The sequence below is a fragment of the Setaria viridis genome, chromosome 2 (genome assembly GCF_005286985.2).
Source record: "Setaria viridis chromosome 2, Setaria_viridis_v4.0, whole genome shotgun sequence".
Lineage (NCBI taxonomy): Eukaryota > Viridiplantae > Streptophyta > Magnoliopsida > Poales > Poaceae > Setaria > Setaria viridis.
The window spans coordinates 11,045,927-11,070,006 of NC_048264.2; the positions used below are offsets into that span (position 1 = coordinate 11,045,927).

At 44.3% G+C, this 24,080-nt stretch overlaps 3 protein-coding genes across 3 annotated transcripts; 1 reads left to right on the plus strand and 2 right to left on the minus strand.

Annotated features, from left to right (window-relative positions):
* The first annotated feature begins 770 nt into the window (after positions 1 to 770).
* LOC117845757 (DEAD-box ATP-dependent RNA helicase 5) lies at positions 771 to 9,376 on the plus strand. The gene is made up of 12 exons (XM_034726822.2): positions 771 to 1,290; positions 1,882 to 2,006; positions 2,573 to 2,680; positions 2,959 to 3,039; positions 4,087 to 4,165; positions 4,990 to 5,075; positions 5,159 to 5,283; positions 6,229 to 6,297; positions 6,386 to 6,479; positions 7,285 to 7,449; positions 7,531 to 7,623; positions 8,946 to 9,376. Exons 1-12 carry the CDS (start codon positions 864 to 866, stop codon positions 9,036 to 9,038), a joined length of 1,545 nt encoding a protein of 514 aa, XP_034582713.1. The 5' UTR covers positions 771 to 863; the 3' UTR covers positions 9,039 to 9,376.
* Positions 9,377 to 9,486: 110 nt separating this feature from the next.
* LOC117845756 (CO(2)-response secreted protease) lies at positions 9,487 to 13,078 on the minus strand. Its single transcript, XM_034726821.2, has 6 exons — positions 12,783 to 13,078; positions 11,329 to 12,262; positions 11,129 to 11,232; positions 10,805 to 11,047; positions 10,372 to 10,700; positions 9,487 to 10,274 (listed from the first exon to the last, which is right to left on the minus strand). Exons 1-6 carry the CDS (start codon positions 12,959 to 12,961, stop codon positions 9,706 to 9,708), a joined length of 2,358 nt encoding a protein of 785 aa, XP_034582712.1. The 5' UTR covers positions 12,962 to 13,078; the 3' UTR covers positions 9,487 to 9,705.
* Positions 13,079 to 15,935: 2,857 nt separating this feature from the next.
* LOC117845758 (PGR5-like protein 1B, chloroplastic) lies at positions 15,936 to 20,870 on the minus strand. Its single transcript, XM_034726823.2, has 10 exons — positions 20,514 to 20,870; positions 20,309 to 20,405; positions 20,088 to 20,188; positions 19,056 to 19,112; positions 18,221 to 18,297; positions 18,004 to 18,055; positions 17,020 to 17,130; positions 16,846 to 16,943; positions 16,674 to 16,759; positions 15,936 to 16,206 (listed from the first exon to the last, which is right to left on the minus strand). The coding sequence occupies exons 1-9, from the start codon at positions 20,853 to 20,855 to the stop codon at positions 16,690 to 16,692; spliced, it is 1,005 nt and encodes a 334-aa protein (XP_034582714.1). The 5' UTR covers positions 20,856 to 20,870; the 3' UTR covers positions 15,936 to 16,206; positions 16,674 to 16,689.
* Between the last annotated feature and the right edge of the window lie 3,210 nt (positions 20,871 to 24,080).

Genomic DNA, 24,080 nt, shown 5'->3' on the forward strand with positions numbered 1-24,080 from the left:
GTGGATCGTTCGAGGAGTCTTAGGGACACTCGACGGACGACCGGACTTATACTGTTTTAAGTGCGTTTCGAATAATTGCTGTTCCGACAGCGATTAGGCGCATTTAAACCAGTCTAAGTTGGGCGGTTCCGCCACAATACCTTTTTTTAAAGAAAAAATGGCAAAAAAGATGCAAAAATAGTTTTTCAACATCACTTATTTTTTCATCTATCATTTTACTAAAAGATGCAAAATCAGTTTTTAACATATTACTCACTCCTTTCATTTTTCATCTATCAACTTATTTATTAGAAATTTAGAATGTAAAAGCCTTTAAGTTTCAACTTCCAACGGCCCAAATATGAGATTCAAATTTATATTTTTAAGGCATGGTTTTAAAGCTTCTTATTTGTGTAAGATTGTAACCCGAATATAAAAAAAGTCCAATAGCAGGAGACTTATGTTTTGTATATCTGTCAGTCAAATTATATTCCACGTCAAGAAAAACAAATTTTCGTTCAAGAAAGAACATTGCAGGCTTATTAAAATGTTTTAAAAGTTGATCTAACCAATTTAATTTGAATCTGATGATAAAAAATGACTTACGAATAAGCAGGTCTTAAGTGACGTTATAAAAAAACCGAACACGTGGTCAGGATAAAATCGAATGGAGGAAGATATTTGCTGGTGCTTGGGCACCTGGGGGCTTCGGCTACGAAATTACAGGATCGTGACATGGACGGCCAAGATCCACCGACCCGTGCCTCGGCTCCCCTCTAAAACCCTAGAAACTAACCTTCCCGTCCCCCTTCCCGCCGTCCTCGCCTTCCACACTTTCCCGCCGGCCGCCGCCCCTCACAACCGCCACCTCCCCCACCGCCGCCATGGGCCGCAAGCTTTCCGCCGATCAAGCGGAGGCCGAATTACCCAGGAGCAGCAAAAAGGAGAAGAAGAGCAAGAAGGACAAGAAGCGGAAGCTCGCGGCCGAGGCCGAGGCCGAGGCCGAGGCGGCGGCGGCGGCGGCGGTTGAGGAGGTCGCGAAGAGCGGCAAGAAGAAGAAGCGGGCGGAGGATGGACCCGGCGGAGGAGGAGGGGAGGCGGAGAACGGCGCCGAGAAGGCCGTGGCCGTGACCGGGAAGGGCTCCGAGGACACCAAGTACGCGCCGCTGCGGTCGTTCTCCGCCGCCGAGCTGCCGTCCCAGGTGCTCGACTGCTGCAAGGAGTTCGCGCGGCCGTCGCCCATCCAGGCGCACGCTTGGCCGTTCCTCCTCGACGGCCGCGACTTCATAGGCATCGCCGCCACTGGATCCGGTACATCAAAAACGTTCAACACTAGTTGCTTCTATTGTTATAAAAAAATGTGCGTCTTGTGAATTGCAATCATGAAACATATGCAGCAGATGAAGTTCAACACTAGTTGGTAACATGTTCGCTGTACTATATGATCCTGTGCTGATTAGAACCAGGAAGAAGACAAATGCATAACTTCTGAAATGCATAAAAAAGGTGTACAAGGCACTGAATATTACGTATGATCTTGAACTTCAAACTAGGACAGCCCAATGTCCACCGTACTACATATTACTAAAGCTAACAAAATAGACACCTAGGTGTGCACCCAAAATGTTCATTTGGTCTCAAAATTGAGTACTGCTATGCCAAAAAAGAAATGCTTAGGCTCTTAGCACGAGGCCATTAGGGAAGAACCCATGTGTGCAGACTACAGTTCCAAGTGTCAAAATGATTTAGTTTGTATAGGTTACAAAACGAAGAAAAGCAAACACTAGTACACTTCATGTTATTTTGGATTAGAAGTGAATTAGAAGAGGTTATTCCTTTCCATTTGGTTATTCCTTTCCAAATTTCTGATGAACTTGTTGCTTTGCGTCATTCGGGAGCCAGGGAAGACGATTGCCTTTGGTGTGCCGGCGCTTATGCATATCAGGCAGAAGGTAGGGGGGAAAACAGGGAAGAAGGCTGTGCCGCGGTGCCTCGTGCTGTCGCCGACGAGAGAGCTCGCTCAGCAGGTAACCCGTAACCAAGTGAATGCGATCCACAACTTTCCTTCTTAATTATGTACTCGAACAGGGTATGCAAATTTTAGGTAAAAATTTGCTGGTTGATTTCTGTGGCGTTAAATAAGTTACTTTAGGTTCAGTTGACATACATACTTCTGCATTGTCTTACCCAAGAAGTTGTATCGTTATTCAAGCTTCAAATTTATTGAAATGATGAGTCTTTGAGTTTTTTCTTATTTGGTAATTTTTTTCTGTAATAATCATTATTTACATTCATATCCAGTTGTTTTTTGAGCTTCTGCTTCTCGTTGCAGTTTGTAGCCTGAATCTAATGGATATGCTGCCTTTTCAATTTCTCCAAAAAACTTCTAGTGTACATAGAAAAAAAAAATCTTGGATAAGAGTGGCAAATGCTTTTACCTTTATCTACAAATGCGTATCATATCCTTTTTGGTTAGTGGGATAGTAGAAAAACTTAACATATTAATTTGTAGGCTTGGTGGGGGTCTGAAAGAAACAATATGGCTGAATATTAACATGCAAAGGATGATTTACACATTTCTGTATTGTGCCAGATTGCAGATGTACTTAGTGAGGCTGGTACACCATGTGGGATAAATTCAGTTTGCCTTTATGGTGGAACTTCAAAGGGACCCCAAATAGCTGCCCTTAAATCAGGAGTGGTAAGAGAACTCTGCTTTCAGTTTTTGCTCAGCCATTGTTCACATAATTACTGAAATTGATTACATTCGGGAACTTCTGATATCACTGTATAACCAATCACTAGTGTGATACAATTTTCCCCCACCGACTCCACTTATTGAAAAATTAGAAATGCTTGTTTATTTTATAAGACATGCAACTGTGCCTTGGTCTTTTCAGTATTCCACAGTTACTTTTATGCAAAAATCCATGTTGCCTAACCCTTTATTCATTTTCTTGGGTGGTTTTGTGCTTTCAGGATATAGTCATAGGAACTCCTGGACGTATGAAAGACCTTATTGAAATGGGTGTTTGTAAGCTTAATGAGGTTTCATTTGTGGTAAGTCAGTTGTGCTATTCTTGTTGTCTATGAATTATGGTGTGGATATTATATATATTCTCTTCTGTACAAACACATGGTGTTTTAGACATCAACAGGATCACCTAGTTGCAACTTCGATCACTATGTCTTTGTTTCCTTTTTATTTGAATCCTAAAAGTCAAACTATGTGGATTGGCTGTATGAAAGCCATGTTACTAGTTTTCTAGTTAAAAGTAGTTCCATAGTATTGTATGTTTACAACTAGGCGTAATGCTAAATTGATGGAAGAAATGGTCCAATGACATCTTGAACCCAGAAGCCCTGGGAACTGGGTAGTGAAAAAACATTATGAGAGTACTTTCTGTTTCTGAGACAACTCTACAAGTACCATTTTCATGTCTAATCTAAATGTATTCAACTATTTGTAAATAAACATGCTCCGTTGGTGCTAATAATATATTAGAATAATAATTGAATTGCCTGTTACCTAGGTATGGCATTGGTTTCAGCTAACAGTGTTGCATGGTATACACTCTTAGTGTCATTTGGTGCTTCGTTTTAAATCTCAAGGAAATGACCCGATAGTTCACATAAATAGTAACAGATTTGTTGAATATGGCATTTCCCTCTGAATCTTCCTTACCCTATCCTTTTTCTTTCTGTTTTGTCTAACTGTGTAGCCTGGTACACACTCTTAGTGTCATTTGGTGCTTCATTTTAATCTCAAGGAAATCACCAATATAATTCACATACTTAGTAACAAATTAGTTGAATATGTCATTTCCCACAGTGATTGCATCCCCAATCGTCCTTACCTTATCCCTCTTCGTTCAGGGATCTGATGACCACATGATTAGGTCTAAGAACCTGTGGTTAAGATAAAAAATAGTGAAATGGATTAGCATATTTCAGGGATCAATCACTAACCTCAAATGTTTCTTGGGACTACAGCTGTGCTTATACTTTCATGGTTGTGCTTTAATGATTAATTATTGTTTTCGTTCTGTTGCTTTTGGTCTTGTATGGTGTGATAGATGTCCTTTAACACAGATTTTTCCTGCATAGGTTCTAGATGAAGCAGATAGAATGCTGGATTTGGGTTTTGAACCTGAAGTCAGGGCGATTTTGAGCCAAACATCATCTGGTTTGTATCCATTACTTACGCTTCCCTCTACCTATGCATGTGTCAGTTTTTGCTTGTGGTGGTGGGGTGTGTGTTTGTTTGTGTGTGTGTGTGTGGCGGGGGGGGGGGGGTGTTAGGTTTGGGCTAGACGACAGGATACGCGACCGTCCACGGTACTGCTGGTCTTCTTGTTCTGCTATTGCTGTATGCAAAATATTTCAGATTATCAACAATTCTGCCAATAAGTTGATAGCCAGGAGATTAGGTCAGAATAGAATTTCAACAACAAAGCCCATTTCAGAATATAAAATAAACAACAAAAGAAATTCAGATTTTCTGGATTGTAAAGCTGGCAAGTACAGGTGTCACATTTTTTTTGGTCACTGTGTGCTTACTACAAAGTAGAAAACTTATTGATGATGCTATGTAATGCAACCTGAGCAACTTGGCTTTTGTGGCATGTTACATAGGAGTGCTGTTATCATAGTTATTTGAGCAGTAGCTTTTAGGGCACGCTTGGTTGCAGCGCTAGCCTTACCTGGCCTTGCTTTGCCAGGCAAGCTTTGCCTTGCCGGTGGCGGAGCAAATCCGGCTCGCTTTCCTCGGCAAGAAATAGCTTGCTTGCGCAGGCCCCAAGGCAGCAAGGCAAGCAAACCTAACTTGCTCTTAGCTCCGGTTTCTGTGCAGACAAGGCAAGGCAAGGCTAGCTCGTAGAACCAAAACACTCTTATTTTGTTTGCGTTGTTCATGTAAATTTATCCTTTTTATGCCTTTTCTGCTGCATCCTCGACCTCAAGCCTGTTTTTTGTATGATGCATAGCATAATGATGCTATTTCTCATGCAGTACGTCAGATGGTTATGTTTAGTGCAACTTGGCCTCTTGCTGTCCACAAGCTAGCCCAAGAGTTTATGGATCCAAATCCAATAAAGGTTATGCTTTTTTGTATGTTTTTTTTTTTGCTTTCAAAGTACCTGATTGCTTGGGGTTGACAGTCTGTTCTTTCTCACTGCAGGTTGTTATTGGATCAGAAGATCTTGCAGCTAACCATGATGTGATGCAAATTGTTGAAGTATTGGATGATAGATCCCGAGATTCAAGATTACTTGCCTTGCTTGACAAATACCATCAAGCGCAAAGGTATGTATTAGTCAGGTTTCACTTGCTGCTGTATCTGTCTACATATGTTTCATTCCCTTAAGGCACTGATTCTGCTGGCCACAGCATCAGGGTTGGTAATAGATCATATGATTGGATACAATTTTGTTACAAATGGAGAAATTGGCGGTCTGCTTGAAACTCTAGGGTAGGTCAGGTTCCAAGATTTGTTTCTATTCAAACAAAACTAAATAAAAGTTCCGAGGAAAGAGTATTTCAAGAGGACCATAACTACTGTAGAAAGGTGTAAGTTATGAAAAAATCTAGCATTTTGGAACAAACTTAAATAAAAGTTTCGAAGAATTTCAAGAGGACTAGAACTACTATTAGAAAAGTGTAAGTTACAAAAAGCTTCAGTTTTGGGTGGGCACACAACTGTAGGTATTATTAACCTAGTGTTTTACAAAAGCTTACTTGATCTAATATGTTGGTCCTACTTGAACCACACCAATGGCTCACTTGCGAGGAAGTGAGGAACACACTTGGTGATTTGATTATAGCCACCAGCATAGCTACACGTACTGTGGTATTTCGAGGAACACACTCGGTTGATTATAGCCACCAGCATAGCGTAACACGTACACTTACTGTAAATGGTACTGTTCTCCTAACTAACATAGTACAATCAATGTCCTGAATCCTGATATGTTCCTTTTAAGCCACCTCATTTTTTCCATGTACTGCATCTAACATGTCAGAGCAATGCTATCGATGACGTTTCTTTTCCTTGTTTGCATGTCCAATTACAGCATTCCTCATATGCGATATTTTGTTTTCTTACTCTACCAATATTTGCATTATTAGTGATTTATTACCACCCTCCCAGAAACATTCTTTTTGCGAATAAACAGTTTAGTGATGATCTTTTATCTTTGGAGCCTTATATTTAAAACTCATCTAAGGAAGTTTACTTGTTCTATGCAACAGCAACAGGGTTTTGGTTTTTGTGCTGTACAAGAAAGAAGCTGCACGAGTGGAAACAATGCTTCAGAGAAGGTAGCATATTTGTTTCTATCTTTCAATTTAATCTCTGCACAATGCACAATATCTCTCCATATTTCTAATTATATATGTTCTTCTGAAGGGGATGGAAGGCTGTTTCAGTCCATGGAGACAAGGCTCAGCATGATAGAACAAAAGCTTTGTCTTTATTTAAAGAAGGCAAATGCCCTTTAATGGTGTGCTTTTTCAATCACTTTAGTATACTTGATTAAGGCCTGATAGTCCAATTGTTGATATGTGTGACTTTGCTTTTTATACATGGTTTGCTGTTTTAATTTATGATCTGGACCTTCATATCTGGGGCATTTTTGGTTTCTTTGCTCAACCTTGCCCACCAGACTCCAGCATTGCTAGGCAAGGTTGGGCAAGGCAAATCTTGCTAGTGGAGAACCATGCTAGGTAGGAGTGCTTTGAAGTACTAATGGGTTTCATGACTTCATGTTGCACTGTGAATTTATAGAAAAATTAGAGCAGCTAAAGGGCTCCTTCTGGATATCAATAAGTTATGCTACTCGTGGATCTTTACTGTTTAGAGATAATTGTTAATGAAATCTAGGTGTTCTGATCAGTGATTCAAAACATCCAAGAAATATAGCATAAGTTGTGAATCGAATTTATAATTTGTGTACCTATTGGAAAATTAGAAACCTCTGTATATCAACACAGTGCCAGCACCCATGCGAGTTATGATGTTGCTCATATAGTAAGACCATTTTATATTTTTTTCCCTGTGACACGAGTTGAATCTGAGGTTAATGAAAACATTTTGCAAGAGTGCAAATTCTTCTAAATATGTGGCTGTCTGAAACCAGTGTGTAATGTTTGTAGTTTTCTGATTTTTCTTTGATGTACGGTTTTTCAGTATAAGACCAATTATCTTGCATTTGACATCATTCTGTCAAACCATCTCTTATTTGTTTCTGTTTCGAACAACATATGGTTTGTTCCATTTGTGTGCTCATTATTTTGTAATACATGCAGATCGCTACAGATGTTGCTTCACGTGGACTTGATATTCCTGATGTTGAAGTTGTCATTAATTATAGTTATCCTTTGACAACTGAGGATTACGTCCATAGGATAGGAAGGACTGGTCGTGCTGGCAAGAAAGGTGTTGCACATACCTTTTTCACTCAAGAGAACAAGGTACTCGATCATACCCTTTTTGCACTTAATGACATCAGTTGTTGAGGACTTGAGGTTATGTTAATTTAATTGCATTTACAGGGGCTTGCTGGTGAACTCGTGAATGTTTTGCGGGAGGCTGGTCAGGTTGTTCCTCAAGCCCTCATGAAATTTGGCACACATGTCAAGAAAAAGGTTTGTACTTAGCTTGGATTTATCATTTGAAGTTATCTTAAGTTATCTTTTGTTCACAGTCCATATTAGTCCATGTCTGATTGTTTAGGTATGGATATCTAGCAATGTCAGTACAGAAAGAAATACATTTGAAAATACACATACTCATTGAGTACATTCTCAAGAAACCACTTTGATTTGTCCGTAGCATACTAACCAAGGAAGTATTAGTTCCAAGAAAAAAATCAATGTGAAGTGGCCATTACTAAATAAATGATACAATCATATTGATCCTTCAAAGCATTTAACTAGGGTTAGGGGGTGGACACATTGCAATAACTACACTATTGATATTCTCAATGGACAGACATTGTGTTGATATTCTCGATGGACAGACATTGAATCCAGATCCTACATGTTTTGACATGGAGTACACAACTGATCTAGTTTTCTGTCATGGCAAATAGCTTTACCCAGTAAGTGGCATTTATAGATGCAGAAAAATGGCAGGAGACATCAAGCTCTATGAAGTGCTATAAATCCTATGAAATTCAAGCGTATAAGTAAACAAATCTCGAAAAAGAATTTAAGATTGAGCCATGTTCTTTGATGTGAAAAAAATGCTGAACTGTACATAATCAGTTTTGCTATACATTTCAAGTTTTTGCCCATCAATATGTCAGCTACATATATTAATGAAGTAATTAAGTACTTGATCCATCATGCAAAATCCTGGTATATTTTGTCTGAAATGACACGAGGGCTGAGTTTCCAACAATCATGGTGTATAGAAACTACAGTTTTGTGATATTATATGTAGCAAACATATTTTTCCTTTGCTTCCATCTTTTCTGGACATGAAAACATACTAGAAAGAGCCAAAGAGGTGGCAATGCATGTGGCCAATTTCTGGTTCTGAGGGCCTGGGAGTCAGGAGGGAGTGATTGACCTTTTTCAATTTGAGCCACCTAGCCACTTCCACAGTACAGCTTAAACAAACCGTGTGGGGTGGAGTACTAGGTTATTGGTGATGACTTGAGTACTAGTTTGAGTTTCCAAAACTCCAAAAGAGTTAATAGTTTCTAATGGTTTCGAACTAAATGCTTTCTTATATCCAAACACTTTCAGTCAGTCAAAATAAAGTCTCTTTTTCTAACTCTAGTATTGGCTTAAAGCGCAAAAAAATTGTGTAGGAAAACTTTTAAATCCTGAGAATACTATTCGGTTCTTTGTTATTTAAGGCCCAACTCACGACATGAGAACAGAATGAACATTAAAGTAGTTTGCATGAGGGTGATTTATGATAAATGACCTTGAGTTTGTCTGCTATCATTCTTTTGCAGGAATCCAAATTATATGGCTCCCACTTCAAGGAAATCACAGCTGATGCTCCTAAAGCCACGAAGATCACATTTGGTGATTCTGATGAGGACTAAACTAACAGCACTTAATGTTTTCTTTCATCCCTGCTTAAGGAAACTTGATTTATCTTGGTTGACGATGCTATGGATATCATCGGATTAGGCATTCGGAAGCTGATTGCGGTGGATGTAATATGTGGCAGAAGGCAGCCCCAAAATATAGCTCTCATAGTATCATCCATGTTCTAGGTTAGTTTATTATGAGCAGCATTCTGCTTATGTATTTTTTGACCATCCGCATTATACTTGGTTGTATGCACAACAACTCATTGGAGAGTGGTTAAATCCGACTATTGAATAGTAAAAGTGTAGTCCTGTTCTGGTTATAGAAAAGGTAAGATGGCTTTGCAGTCTGAGTTGGCTTGCTGATGGATTGGATCTGTGGGTTTTGAAACATTGTCTACATCGATTGTTCATTTGTGGTACTCTGCAAGTTGCTTCTGTGTTACAAAGTACTGCTGGCTTAGCTTTCACTATAGGACGGCCCTGCTCATTCACATGCTTAACCATGGTATCATGTCTGAGACTGACCAGTTTCAGAATCTTTGATAGTTGCCACTATTACTAGTTGTTGTCAACATCATATCATTTATATCGATGGCAGCATTGCTTGATCCTACTGCCTTGTTTGGGCTTGAGTGGCTGAGTGCGTCCGGTCGACGTCACGCTGCGCCATGGTGTTTCAGCTGGTCACCACAAACGGGCTGCGAACCAAGTGCTTTCCATCCGACCATGTAATGGAGCCAGACATGGCGCCCTTCTTGGCCGCCGCGTCGTGCCCGGCGGAGAAGGTCACCTGGAAGGCCAGCTTCTTCGCGCTCTTCGTGAACTCGAGCTTGGTCGGGGTGACCTTGACGTTGAGGCCGGCCGGCGCGCTGACGGCGACGGTGTAGGTGGCGGCCTCCTGCGCGCCGACGTTGGTGACGGCGCGGGTCACCGTCCGGCTGCCACCCTTGCCGCCGAGCCCCGACACGGCAATCGACGGGTAGTTGAGGTCGGAGATGAGCGCCGCGCTGGCGTTGGCCGCGCAGGCGAACCCGTCGGGGAGGGAGGCGGCGATGAGCTTGATCTTGGGCGCGTCGTAGCCGTAGTTGCAGAGGAAGTGGAGGTAGTCGTCTTCCCCGGCCTCGTACACCACCCCCGGGTCCAGCGCCGCCGTCGGGTGCACCTGCCCGGCGCCGTAGTCGTACGGCGTCGCCGGCGACCCGGAGTCCGTCGTCATCGGAGCACGGTCGTTGTTCAGCTGGGTCGCTGTGCCGCCGGCGGATCGATCGGGCATACATGAGACTCTGTTCTTCGTTGACGGCCATTTCAGAATTTCAGGTTCGGAGATGAAGATTGTTGTTACCTGTGGTCATGATGGCCGACCGGATCGCGGCGGGGCTCCACGTGGGGTTCCACGCCTTGACGGTGGCGGCGGCGCCGGCGACGTGGGGGCACGCCATGGACGTCCCGGAGACGAGCTTGAACTGCGAGGCCGCCTTCTGACCCGCCGGGAGCGACGACGACGACGTCGGGATCCACGACGCCAGGATGTTGACCCCCGGAGCCGCGACGTCCGGCTTGAGCACGTTCCCGGTCTGCGCCGACGGGCCCCGCGACGAGAAGTAGGCCACCACGGGCGCCGGCTTGTACTCCGTCACGGTGGCCGTCGGCGTGATCGTGGCCACCGGTTGGCTTCAATTTCGTTACGGATCGGAAGAGGGTTTGGGCATAAGTGAGGTGTCTTTCTTCGCTTTTGGAGATTACTAGATGAGACCATCGGTGCACTGGCTACCTACCTGGCGGAGGCGATGTACTTGTGGATGGCCGCGGCGGCGGCGGAGGTGACCTCGGTCACCGGGAAGTCGAGGTAGGTGGTGGCCACCGACCTCTCGGCGTCGTTAACGAAGATGGCCCCCACCGCCCCGGCGCTCTGCAGCTCGTCCGCCTTCACCACCTTCGACGTGTCGCCCTCCGAGTGGTTGCACAGCACGATCTTCCCTTGGACCTTGCCGCTGTCCAGCGTGCCGGGCTCACAGTGGCTACAGGAGGATGATCATGGCGTCACAAAGCTTTGCAGAGAGCTGTTAATGTTCAGGATTTTGATCAACATGTACACATACCTAGCTGACTCAGCATCAGAAACTGAGCTCTCCTTTGCTGCTGCTCCATCGATCAATGGATACTTGGGGGATTTATCCAAGTTCGAGAAGTTTATGGCTCCACCCTACATACATATTTATGAATTTATATATAATTATATATATGCATATATGATCTGAGGTTGATGAGACTGAGAAATGATAGCAGCAGCTTCACGTACTCTGACCGCGCTGCTGTTCCCACCCAGCACGACGTCGGACTCGAAGTCGCGGTCGATGGTGGTGGCGGCGACCGTGAGGATCCACGGCGCCGCGTTCACGACGGTGGCGGCGGCCGGCCCGGAGTTTCCGGCGGAGCACACGACGGTGACCCCTTTCGCCACGGCGTGGAACGAGCCGATGGCGATGGGGTCCGACGTGAAGTCCGGGCGGAAGTAAGGGGACGCGCCGAGGGAGACGGAGAGCACGTCGACGCCGTCGGCGACGGCGTCGTCGAACCCGGCGAGGATGGCCGACCCCGAGCACCCCTCCTCCGAGCAGACGCGGTACATGGCGACCCTCGACGACGCGGAGCCGCCCTTGGCGGTCCCGGCGGCGAGGCCGTAGTACGAGGCGCCGGCGACCGCGTTCCCCGCCGCCGTGGACGACGTGTGCGTGCCGTGGCCGACGTCGTCCCGCGGCGAGCCCCCGCCGCTCTGGGAAGGGCCCCTCACGTCGCTCTCGTTGTAGTACCTCGCTCCGATCAGCTTCCTGTTGCAGTTGGAGGAGTTGAAGTCGTCCCCGGCCATGCAGACGCCCTTCCAGCGGCCGGGCACGGGCCCGAATCCGGCGTCGTTGAAGCTGGGCGACTCCGGCCAGATGCCGGAGTCGAGGAGCCCGATGATGGTGTCCGGGGACGACGACGAGGGGTCGGCGGCGGCGGCGGCGGGCTTGTGGGCTCCACGACGACGGGCGGCGGCGTCGATCTTGACGGCCGCCTGCTGGAGGAAGTCCCATGACCTGGTGGTGTGGAGGTGGTACACGGGGTCGGCGAACACGGAGACGACGCCGGGCTTCCGGCGGAGCGCGGCGGCCTCGACCTCGGAGAGCCGCGCCGCGAACCCGGAGAAGCCGTGCTTGTACTGCCGCACCACCACGCTGCCCGCCCTCCGTCCCCTGATCGATGAAGGAAACCACGTACGCAAAATGAACAAGCTAAATTTTGGATAATATGCAATTCACTGTACTAATTACTTTGTAATTGCCCCTCGCCCCTCAACGTTCCTCCGCCACCCTGCTCTCGCCATCATCCGCGGTCAAGCCTGCCACCCCCACCCTCATCCTTCTAATCCCAGAATAACCCCAAGAAGCCCCTCCCGGGGACCCTAAACCTTAGCGCACGTGATGCGTACAAGTTGTCAGAAACCCGTTAGCATCGTACCCATGATGATGAGAAGTGAATTAAGCATGTGTTTAGTTCTTGAGACGGGATGGGACGGGACGGGACACGATGGTACGAGACGACACCACGTTGAAGGATGTTTGGCTGGAGGGACTCACGAGACAATAGGGTACGGGGATCGTCGAACGATGTGCGCGTACGTGTGCGTTTATCTACATACGTAGGTTCAGAATAGAGGTAGGAACGCAATATTCCTGTGGAGACGAGACTGTGACGACGTACGGACCGACCGACCTCTTGAGCACCGTGCTGACGAGGCGCAGGTGGCTCTCCTGGAGGAGGTTCGGGGAGGCGCGCTGCGGCACGGCACCCATGTACACGATGTACACCTGGTTGCCCCCGTCGCCGGCGGCGGCGGCGGCGGCAGCCAACGACGAGGCGATGAGGCAGCAGAGCAGCAACCAAGTGGCCATCCTCCGATCCGGCGAGCGAGCGATCGATCAGATCACTCGAGTCGTGCGTGGCGTGCGTCGCCGTCGCTGCAGTGCACGAGGCTCTTGCTTGCCACGAGCCCACGAGTTGCGTTTGCGTCTCGATATATAAGCGCCGGGTGTGCCTGGGTGGGCGCGTGGTTTGTACTGCAGGCTCTGTGCGGCTGTGGTTGCTCGAGATCGAGGCCGCCGTGTGCTGCCCGCGGTGGTGGTGCGGGCACTAACTAGCGGAGCGCACGTACGCGTGCCCCGCCCCCGCGTATGTACGCCAGTATTGTGGGGTGGTGGAGCAGTGCGCTAGTGCTCGCTCTAGTGATCGACCTTATCAACGACCCGAAGTGGCACCAGTGCTAGCCTAGGCCACGCACCATCTCTGTGTTAAGTGGCTGAGGCTGGCTATAAGCTATGTAGTAGCATTGTATCTTCCTTTATGCATGCTTGGTCACGAATAGATCATGGACAAAATAGTTTAGTCTTCACCTTTTAGATTCAGTAGGGTAGTGATGGGCTAGCTAGGCAAACTCTAACCTGGGCCTATTTCGACCAGGCTAAATCAATGCAAATTGCTCGTGTTTGGTTAGGTGGCTAAAGATAGCCTGATTTGTTATGCTTATGTTTAGTTGGCTGCACAATGTGATAAGATTACCCTGTATTTCCTATAGGTGGCACGGACTCATCATGCCAAACGAGCATCGCAGACGCGCAGCAGCAGCAATTTTCCAGTCGAGCACCGTAACGTCGGTCTCGCTCGCCATCTTGCCCTCACCTCCCTGTCACTCATCGCCACGTCGAACCTCGCGAGGAGAAGGAGCTCCTGAACTCCTCGGCGACCATGCAGTCCTCGAGATTGAGGGGATACCATCTCCTTCAGCCACGGTGTGGGGGAGGCGGCATAGAGCAGCTGCTCTTCTATCGGCCATACCAGCAGCAGCAGCATCTGACGCGGAACCACCGCTGCTTGTGGCGTCATCGACCTCAAAGCGGGTGTGGCTGTTCGGGATGAACCTTGACTGCACCGGCTCCGAGGAGAGCGGTGGCGGGAGGACGGCATGCCCACGACGCAGATGGCACTGCAGTTGCCATCGCCGCCGTCATCCTCCTCCTCCTCCTCCTCCAGGAAAGCGAGGTGGCGGGGTGGGAGGTAGGGACGGGGGAGGCCGGCAGCAGCGGGGATGGGAGGTGAGTGGATGCATAGCACATAGCTAAATGAAGCCTGGCTTCGTGGATGCGACCGCCCCTCACATTTCCAGCTAGCCAGGCTAAGAGGGCCATGATGCATAAGTTAGGCCTGGCTAGGGGCTTATCCAGCCAACCTAACATGCCTACATTGTATAACCGAAGTCTCGTTAGGACTTATACAGTCTACCAATTACTACCGCTTATCATCAATTCAAACATCGATTCAAAAAATTTGAACTAGAGATTTATATCACTAGTCGGGGGTGAGAATTTATTACCTCAGTTTCAGCAGTTTCAAAGAGAGATAGCCGGGAAGGATGACCATGATATGTATTGAAATGTTTGTCAATGTTAGTTTTTTGTCATCTTGTTCAAAAAAATCATATAAGTATAGTTTATTTCGTTTATAGCTTACTTTATCATTAAATATCTTTTAAGCATGACTAATCTTTTCATATATTTACAATAAACTTTTGAATAAGAAGAATGATAAAATGTTGCGAGAAAAAAAAACAATGGTAACAAATATTTCGAATCAGATGGAGTATTTAAAGACCAGACAGGAGGTGACGACAACAAGGGTTGCAGGGCACGCTGGAGTCGAAGAAGAAGTTTGCATTGGAGACAATGGCACTGAGGAGGAGAGATGTAGAGTATGGTGACGCGAAGATGACGTGAGAGCCCTTAAAGCTAGGAGACGAAGTGGATAAAAAGAGAGGGTGAGAAGGAAGTAAGGTTGTGGGCTGAAATATGCACCGCCGTTTGATGAATCGAAATCCAACCGCCACCAAAATTGACTGGTACGCCAGCAAAACGCATGCCAAGAGACGACAAGAAAGGCACTAGCCTGCGTACGTGCTAGTGAGGTGGGTGCTTCAGATTACTGATCATCGATCCCGTGCAGATCGAAACGAAAAGGCCGGCCGGTGGCCACCTAGAGATAGAGCAACAAAAAAAGAAAAGAAAAACTCAGCAATACACGATCGCTCGTGGAGTCGTGGTTGTTGGTAGGCACTGCCTACGTGCGTGCCTGCCATTTTGGAGCTAGAGTCATGCAATTCATTCACGCGTATCGCCGGTGTGACCGAGGCGGCCCGGCCCCACACAATCCAAAAATAAAACTGTTTTAGGGTCACAGTGGGGAAGGCACAGGGCACAGGGCCCTCGTCCGGGTTGGGTCGTGGCGAGCACGCACGCGCGTTTGGGTTTGGTTTGGCCAATTTATCTCATCCCGCCCACCACACCGCCGCTTCACTAGCTGACACATGTCAACTGTTCATAAGTACGGTAGCTGGGTACACGCCCAACCAGGAAGAGGTTATCTAAATCCTAGATAAACCCAAAGCCTAACTTGCATTATCCTCTGCTGCGTGCAACTGCAGCACTCCAAAAGAATGTTCCCAACGGAAAGTTCTGACATGCTCCCATAGATACATAAATTTTAATATATATCTAGACATAACCTATATACAGTTGTATAGCAAAAAAATATGTATAAAAAAGAGAGACCCATATACAGTAGTAAACACATTATTTTGTCACAAGTTTGTACATGGCATTTTAGACCATTGGGCCTGCCGTGGCCACCTCACTCAACATTCCCAGAGAGCAAGAAAAGAACAGGGTGAAGTCAAGAAGAGGCATCGTAGTCTCTTGTTCTCACAATTAACTTGACTACAAACTCACATTGGATGGCATTTTTCAAGCTGAGTTATATTTTTAGGATGGCGCCTGTCTAAGTAATCCTTTCTTAGTGAATTTCACACACAACATCAAGTTCTTCAGGCAGGTATGCATATGCTAAGATAGTTCAAACATATACAGCTAGTTTTTCTTTGTACACTCTATGCACGACCGCACGTATCGCCATTGCGTCAACTCTGTATAGTACAAATATCTACATTTGATCAAGATATACATAGAGACTAGCATATACCAAACAAACATCACTACACAATTGTCACCCGATTCAAAGTCTGTCTTGCTTTGTACAATTGTACTGTAGATGTAGATCAAGCACCAGGGGCCCTCCATCCTGCTAGTGAAATCTAGGAATATCCAAGTAGTTAGTATTATCTTATACACAGAAGTGGCAATGTATGTCCTACTCGATCTTACGAACTTTCCCAAACACTTTAGTTGTTTTCCGCTGTAGGTTTGATTCTTAAAGGAGTACCCATATAACTGTGAAGTCAATAGCATGGTACTCCCTCCGTTCCAAATTGTAAGTTATTCCAAGAATCTTGGAGAGTGAAAGTATCTCAAGTTTGACCAAATTTATATGATAATATAATAACATTTATGATGTCAACTAAGTATCATTAGATTCTTTATCAATTATATTTTCATAGTATATCTATTTGATGTCATAAATCTTTATATTTTTCTCTATAATTTTGATCAAACTTGAGATGCTTTGACTTCTCCAAGATTCTTGGAATGACTTACAATTTGGGACGGAGGGAGTACTAATTTGTACCGTTGATGAGTGAAGGCTCGTAGAAGAGTGACTCACCTAAACCACATCCACCTTATGCCTCTGCCAGTTCTGGGAGTGTAATCAACCGGGATGCGGAGTCATACTCCAACTCAGTGCCGCAGCTGATGCACAAGCATAGCAATAAACACTTCTCAGAATATAAACTCAAAACACAGACGGAACTTGATTTTAACAATTGAAGGCATACTTTGCACATTTCACATTGTTTTTTGCACCACCACTAGGCACTGACAATATAGTCCCGAAGAAGGAAAGGTTTTCATTTCCACAATTTGGACATGGGCCCTGAAAAAGGAATAATAATCATCTGTGTTCTCCAGTTAACCATACAATAATGTATTTACAACAAAAAGGAAAATACCTTCAAAATCAGAAAGTCTTTCACAATGGCATTAGTGATTGCCTGGGCTATCCAAAATATTAAAGGCAGTGCAGCGAACCATGTGAAGATGAAACTGAAAGGCTCTGGCAACTGCATAAATCAGAAAAATGTAGTTACAAATAATAAAGTTCCATGGATGGCACTAATGGCAACTGTTAGAAAATTAAGAACCTAAAGTATACTGAGAACAAAGATGGACTTTCAAAAGTAGCATGCATGAGAAAAAGAATGTCATTTATTGTTATCAGAACTATCAAGTACAAGTCTGTTGCAATACAAGAAATTCAAAGGAAAGTCCTAGTTGTATTTGACAATAAGTGGGTCTCAGAAAGCTCATCTAACCAGAAAACAATTGATCCATTGAATTATTTCTATTCCTTTTTGACTTTAGTCTATCATTTATTGATGAAAATAAAAAAGAACAAATGATAAAATCAGAATAAATTGGTTGCATGCATTCATCAGCCGATCCGATTGCCTAGCATGAATGTTTTGAACAGTTTGGCAAAGCCAGCGTGTTTAGCACTAGACTCAGTCCTAGCTGCTCACTTTATGCAGGACAAATATAATGTCATAGGAGGTAAATTTTTAATATAAGAGATTATTTTCCGTGATATAGAGATGACATGCTACTATATTTCCAAAAGGGTACACATAATAGTCAGACACCCCTGGTAATCTTGGCAGCAGCTCACGCCCACTGGAGTGCAACACCCAGTTTTAAACTTCCAACTCAAGAGAAATAAATTTCAGTATATTAAAAAAATTTATCAAGGATAATGAAATGTGATCACATCATTCCTTAATTATTGTCCAGAAGCCTAAACTAATGTTCTTTTAGTAGGGATTAGGATTGATTCGAGTTTATACTAACAAAAAGCACATTCAAATAGCACTTGTATGCAATTGTTGTAACATCATCAATAAGAAACATACAGTAGAACTTCAATTTGCAATACTTACCTCAAGAAGATATGTGATCTCAAATCCCGTCAAATCATCCAAGAAGAAGAATCTGTCAAGAAGAACAATGCATTATACACCTAATAAAGGTAGTGGTCCTTGCTAAACCAATAGCAATATTTGGCCGCAGTGTAATATGAACGTTTGAAATCAGGAAGAATTCAAACAGTGCTCTTTTCATTCATGTCATGTCAGAATATTTCCATTTAATACTCACAGTGTTAGAGCTACAACTGCTGCTGGAACATTTAGCAGGAACATCTTGAAGTAATCAACAGTCAAGTCACTGTAGACCTGCACATAATTCCATAATGGGTCAGGATTCTTAAAATGAACAAACTCAAATTACTGCCCAAATCATTGACAATGGGGCCTAATGGACATATCTAGTCTGAAGAATTTTACACACTATAATGTAAACTCATCTGATTTACACAGACCTGCACATAATTCCATAATGGGTCAGGATTCTTAAAATGAACAAACTCAAATTACTGCCCAAATCATTGACAATGGGGCCTAATGGACATATCTAGTCTGAAGAATTTTACACACTATAATGTAAACTCATCTGAGTTGATTTTGTGATACTGTTTGTTAAATTTCCTGGTTTGTTTACTTGGTACAAGAGATCTACAAGATAATGTTTCCCAGCATTGACTTGATGGTATGGACTTAAGATCAGAGAAGCTTCACCCATTACACTAGAAAATTTAATAGCGACAGACAACGTTTCCTTCAACCCACTACCACTAATAATGTTCAGTTACAGTTCACATGGTATATATGCTGAGCGCTATGCCAGGGCGTCAGGCGATTGATCACTTAAGGAAGTCTAGACAACAATGTTGCAAAAATGTTTGGTGACAAAAGCTGATGAAAGGACTGGTCCTGATGTTCCAATAGGTAAGGATAACTATGTTGAAGCATGGCCTCATCACAAGCCTCAGTATATAGGGAAAAGATTGATAGAACTATGCTTTCCTTTCCCATGTGTGCTGTCATGAAGGAGAATAACTGGCAAGACAATACATTGAATGATTATTACATACCTTTCGACTCCGTAGGCTGCATCTTGGACCTTCCTGTACAATGTTGCTTCCTTCTTTCTACAGAGGATTTGTCAAGAAATTATCAAGAAAACGACAGATTTAGAATACCACATTGCTGTGCTTATGGTGCATTAGTTGATAGGTGAAATTCATCTCTAAGCTTCTCATGGTCCCAAAGTCCAAAGTGAAATACTAGACCTGAAGCCAAATAGCACCCAAATGTCATAAAACTAGTGGCCCAGGCAACAAGGAAAATGGAACCCCACTAAACAAATCAACAATCGACCTCTCTTATGTGCACTGACCTGTGGAGGCAAACTTTCAGTGCACCACAGTGCTCGTTAATCGTTACATGATTCAACTGCGACCATGCCATACTTTCAAGGCAATCACGGATGGGGGTTTAGTAATAAGCTATTTGCTTAATGCCACTAGACCTTTGATTTTGAATTGGTAATAACTTGCTAAATTGTTTGAGCTTCATTCTCTCTATACCACACTCACATAGATGAGAGGAGCTGGTGATTCACAAGCATATAAAATTCATGGCCAAACTCTACTTTGTTTGAGACATGAAATTGGCAGAGAACAAACACAAATGAAAAAAAAAATTACAGCATGTACATGTTTGCTCTTCTTCATTATATCACCACTCTTTGCCAATTTCATACCTTGGAAACAGAGTCAACTTCAATCTTAGAATTTTTCATGCTTGTACATAATCGCCTCCTGTATATGCATGAGTTCTTTTTTTCTTTAGATTTTTTCGAAACAGGTAAACATGGCTTTAAGTTGGGTCACAGTTCCACCGAATGGCTTTCTTCCATCAAATATGTTTCCCTGCTTGCTTTTTAGTTATTCTAGTCATAATCTTAAGAAAAAGAGGCCAAACTAACAGAACCATCCTTAGTAAAGGAGAAAAATTGATTGCTAAGAACTAAGAATTGCAGTGAACCCTTTCAATTTATCAGATGGCATGTCACTACAACTACACTAACAAATTAAGAGATTTGTAGGATAACTAGTTCTAACCTTTAATTTCAACTTTAGCTCATCGAATTCAGCATCCGTCATGATGGGGTTTCCAGACACATATGCCATGGAGGCTTCCAAAAGCCTTTGCTCATCTGGGCCTAACCAAAAGCAAAAGGGACATTGATTAGGAATTACCTTGAGTCCTTGACCAAATCACTTCCATGCGTCAGATACAAACAAAATCAGGATGGGCCTACGAAAGTCGAAAACACACTTACTTAGCATGACAACGCTGCTCCCTTCCCACATGAGCTCCTCCTTGAGGTTATCGAACTCCTCGTTGGACATGACCGCCTTCCTCTCGTAGTAGAACGCCTAAACACCAGGAGCAGCAAATAGCTCGATTCAATTCAGTTCACCGCCAGGTATACGTGAAGTAGAAACGCGCAGATCAAGGCGAGGAGAAAGGGGGCGCGCACGTGCCTGCATCGCCTGGAGGAACTCCTGCTCCATCTCCCCGATGGTCTTCTTCTGCTTGCGGTCGATGCTGCAGTATTGGAGCACGTTGCTGTCCACAACCTCGTCTTCCTCCTGCTGCTGCACCGGGACCTGCGCCTCGCCCTCGGAGGCGCGAATCCGCCACCGGCCACGGCGGGCGCGCGGGTGCGGCTGCGCGGGCCCCGCCGCCGCCGCCGCCCCGACGCGGCACCTCGGGGAGGTGGACGCCGCGGCGGCGCGGGCGGGCGAGCGGCGGAGCGCCGGCGGCGGGGGCAGGGGCGCCGGGAGGCGGCACGGCAGCAGGGAGAGCCGCGCGTCGGAGGCCATGGCGCGCGCGGGCGGCGGGGCGGGGCGTGTCAGAGAGGACGCGAGGAGGAAGCGTGCGCGGGAGATACTTTTTGGTTTTGTGTGGCGCGGAAGGGTGGCGATCGCCAAGCGATAAGGCAGGCGGTGGCACGTGGCATGGTGACGCGTGGTGGAGGTTGCGGGGAGGCTTGATATTTTTTTTCCCCGCGACGCGGCGACGACGCTCATATTCTCCGTCACGAATTTTTATTTTAAAATATTAAATCAGTTGTGGTTGCAAAATTCAAATTTTAACATCATTTGATCTACTAATTGAGTTGTCGCAACCATTATTTCATAACCCAAGAGTAAGATCCATTTAAAATACGATAATGTGCCCACATGGAAGCACGCATGACAAATCCATGTCTTATACTTTCAAGATGTGTTAGACACGATATAACCAATAAGATTTTTATATATATAATTAGTTAGTATTTTAGAAATTAGTTAGTATTTTAGAAATGCCTAACAGGAACTATGGTAGGTGTGTTGATTATGTTCCCATTTGATAAAGGATTCGTATGGGCATTCACCACGTGCTAATACCAATCAACCCGTAAATACAACATGCAACCCTACCCATACGAGCAACTCTGATTAAATTCTGAAATAAATTCAGAAAAATATGAGTACATGTGGCAATTCAGACTCAGGTGGACAAGTACATGGTTAGCATGTTTGGATGGACAACATACGAGGAGCAGGCAGTACACGGACCGAATCCTAACAATACTTGAAGAGAAATACACATCTTTGAAGCCACTGTACAAGTGGACATGTGTGCTTGCTAGTAGCGCGAAGGAGAGTAGAAAAATTGCAACAAGGGCATGAAGTGCACCTGATAGGAACTAGAGTGCCTGATCTTTTATTAGGTGAGGACAATTCTCGATTTGGTTGAGACTTGACACAAATGAGATCTGGTTTACACAACCCGAACTCTACAATCGCAACACCACTTCTCATATGGTTATCAACCGTACGATGCTCGATTGACCGTGCTACAGAGGCTATCCCCTGCATATGAATTAAGACATGAATAAGAGTAAGGAAGTACACAACTTAATATTGTAAATCTACGAACCCACGGTGAAAAAATGAAATGAAATAAACTTCCCATAACCGTATAAATACATGTATACTGAAAATAAAAAATAAGAACTAGCTAAACTAACCGTTATGTATTACTAAAAGGATAACTAACACAACTTTCATATCAAGCAGTAGTTTAGCTGCAGACGTGTTGGCCCTTTGCTCATATTGCCGGCCGGCCCTTTGCTCATATTGCTGCTCGATCGGCTTGAGAAATCAGAGTAGGCAACTGCATGCTGCAATTCATTCGATTTTTCCGTCTGTGCGGTGGGTTAGTTGATAATGTCAAAATTGTCATCTGAGAAAGTAATCGCAATCTGGTGAAACTGATTGGGATGTAAGTAATTAATAGTAGTGGTTGAGCATGCACCTCCAAGGTGGGCTAAGGACGTGCATGGTACTTGTATGGAAGGTATGGAGCAGTAGCAGCACGTAACTGGCTGGCGGTTCTGCGCCAACTTTTAATTTCTTGCCAAATTCTTGTGTGTCAGTGTCAACACCTTGCAAGCTACGGAACGACTACCTATCCTTCTTTTCGCAGCCTTGAATGGACATGTATGCGTGCCCCTTACTCCAATTTTAGATTGACAGCAGAGTCAAACTGTTGACTTTTTTTTTTTTTTTGGGGGGGGGGGGGGGGGGGGGGGGGGGGGGCAAGGACGGCAGGAGATCTTTCGGCCATTCAACTTTTGAGACATACTGCTCGGATTGATCTGACTAGCTAATAACTTTGCAGTAACGAAAAGCAGGTATTATGGATACTCTAAGACCCTAATTTTTATCACACCATAATTATTGAAAAAAAACACTCCGTGTTTTTATTTACACGGCTTATTTCTATCCCATTTCGTTATGATGAACCTCTTTGATCAACAATTACTCTATTAGTATATATTTTTTTATGATACAAACTTGATATCATTAGATTTGTATTCGAAAATATTTCTTACGATTATAGTTTTGTAATGAAAAACTAATGAAGTAGTTGTTGGTCGAAGTCTTGTCCCAAAGAAACAAAATATGTCTTGTAAAAAAAGAGTGTACATCCTAAAAGCGAATATAATTCGTCTATGAACTACGTACAACGTAAGAATAAAATACTAAGGATAAACAAAATTTAGGTGCCAGGACGCTATAAGAAGCTTGCATTTTCCTTACCTCCTATACTAACCACCATTAAGCATAAATTTTCGCACAAGTCTAAAAATGCTCACGTGAGATTTAGCTTTTCACAAAAACAAGCTAAAGGAATTTAAGATATTTGCCGGTGGTTTCCACCAGCACTCCTACAATGTTGTCAGATCCTAAAATTCTTGCGATCATACCATTCGATGACATCGAAACCATTTTGGTGCCATAGAATCTTATAGAACAAGAAGCAAGTTTTATTTGTTTAATCATACATGGTTTTACTCTTACATGTTGTGTAAAATTTAAATGGCATGGAAAATCTAATGGCAAAGTTGATGAAACGTTGTCCAAAATTAGGTTGGACCGGCTATAACGCATACAAACGTACTCTGTTTTAGAAATTTGAATAAAATTCTGCTAATAACAGTATCTCGCTCCTAAAAGTTGGGACGATGGCGGATCTTCATCCGGAGAATGAATCAAAACACGACGGCACTCTGCTCTATTCTAAGTGGCTACATAAGCTCTTCTTCTCTGATGAATACCTTCCAGATGTTCCATCAGAAAACCACATTTGACCACGCCGTTGGCTGATCAGACAATTCTGAGTGGTGTCGTTGTCGTCAACGGATGACCGACGCAACCAGCTTGGCTGCCACGAAAACCACACATCCTTTCCTTTGTTCTCTATATATTTGCTCTCTGCTCGTGCCAGAGAGCAGGCAGCCGCTGGTTGCAGAGTTGGAAATACTTGATGCAGGGCTTCACGATCATTTCCGTAGGTTATATCGCCTCTAAGTGTCGCAACTGGTAATGAATGGTACTTTTTTACTCGCAAAAAAATGGTATTTTTCACGCATGATTCTTGCATTTGTGTTGTTCTCCTTTTTCTGCGTCCTGCTTGCATACCATCAACTTTGCCTATATCTAGCCTGTGATGATGACTTGCAAGGTCAATGCCGACATGGTCTGAAAAAAATTACC

What these genes read in the sequence shown, in the direction of transcription:
- LOC117845757 (XM_034726822.2), top strand. Translation starts at nt 864, where the DNA reads ATGGGCCGCAAGCTTTCCGCCGATCAAGCGGAGGCCGAATTACCCAGG. An exon ending in CTGCCCTTAAATCAGGAGTG is followed by an intron (nt 2,681 to 2,958) that starts GTAAGAGAACTC and finishes TTGTGCTTTCAG; the next exon opens with GATATAGTCATAGGAACTCC. An exon ending in GAAACAATGCTTCAGAGAAG is followed by an intron (nt 6,298 to 6,385) that starts GTAGCATATTTG and finishes GTTCTTCTGAAG; the next exon opens with GGGATGGAAGGCTGTTTCAG.
- LOC117845756 (XM_034726821.2), bottom strand. Translation starts at nt 12,961, where the DNA reads ATGGCCACTTGGTTGCTGCTCTGCTGCCTCATCGCCTCGTCGTTGGCT. An exon ending in GTCAGCACGGTGCTCAAGAG is followed by an intron (nt 12,263 to 12,782) that starts GTCGGTCGGTCC and finishes TTCATCGATCAG; the next exon opens with GGGACGGAGGGCGGGCAGCG. An exon ending in GGAACAGCAGCGCGGTCAGA is followed by an intron (nt 11,233 to 11,328) that starts GTACGTGAAGCT and finishes ATATGTATGTAG; the next exon opens with GGTGGAGCCATAAACTTCTC.
- LOC117845758 (XM_034726823.2), bottom strand. Translation starts at nt 20,855, where the DNA reads ATGGCCTCCGACGCGCGGCTCTCCCTGCTGCCGTGCCGCCTCCCGGCG. An exon ending in AGCTAAAGTTGAAATTAAAG is followed by an intron (nt 19,113 to 20,087) that starts GTTAGAACTAGT and finishes AATCCTCTGTAG; the next exon opens with AAAGAAGGAAGCAACATTGT. An exon ending in GCAGTTGTAGCTCTAACACT is followed by an intron (nt 18,056 to 18,220) that starts GTGAGTATTAAA and finishes TCTTCTTGACAG; the next exon opens with ATTCTTCTTCTTGGATGATT.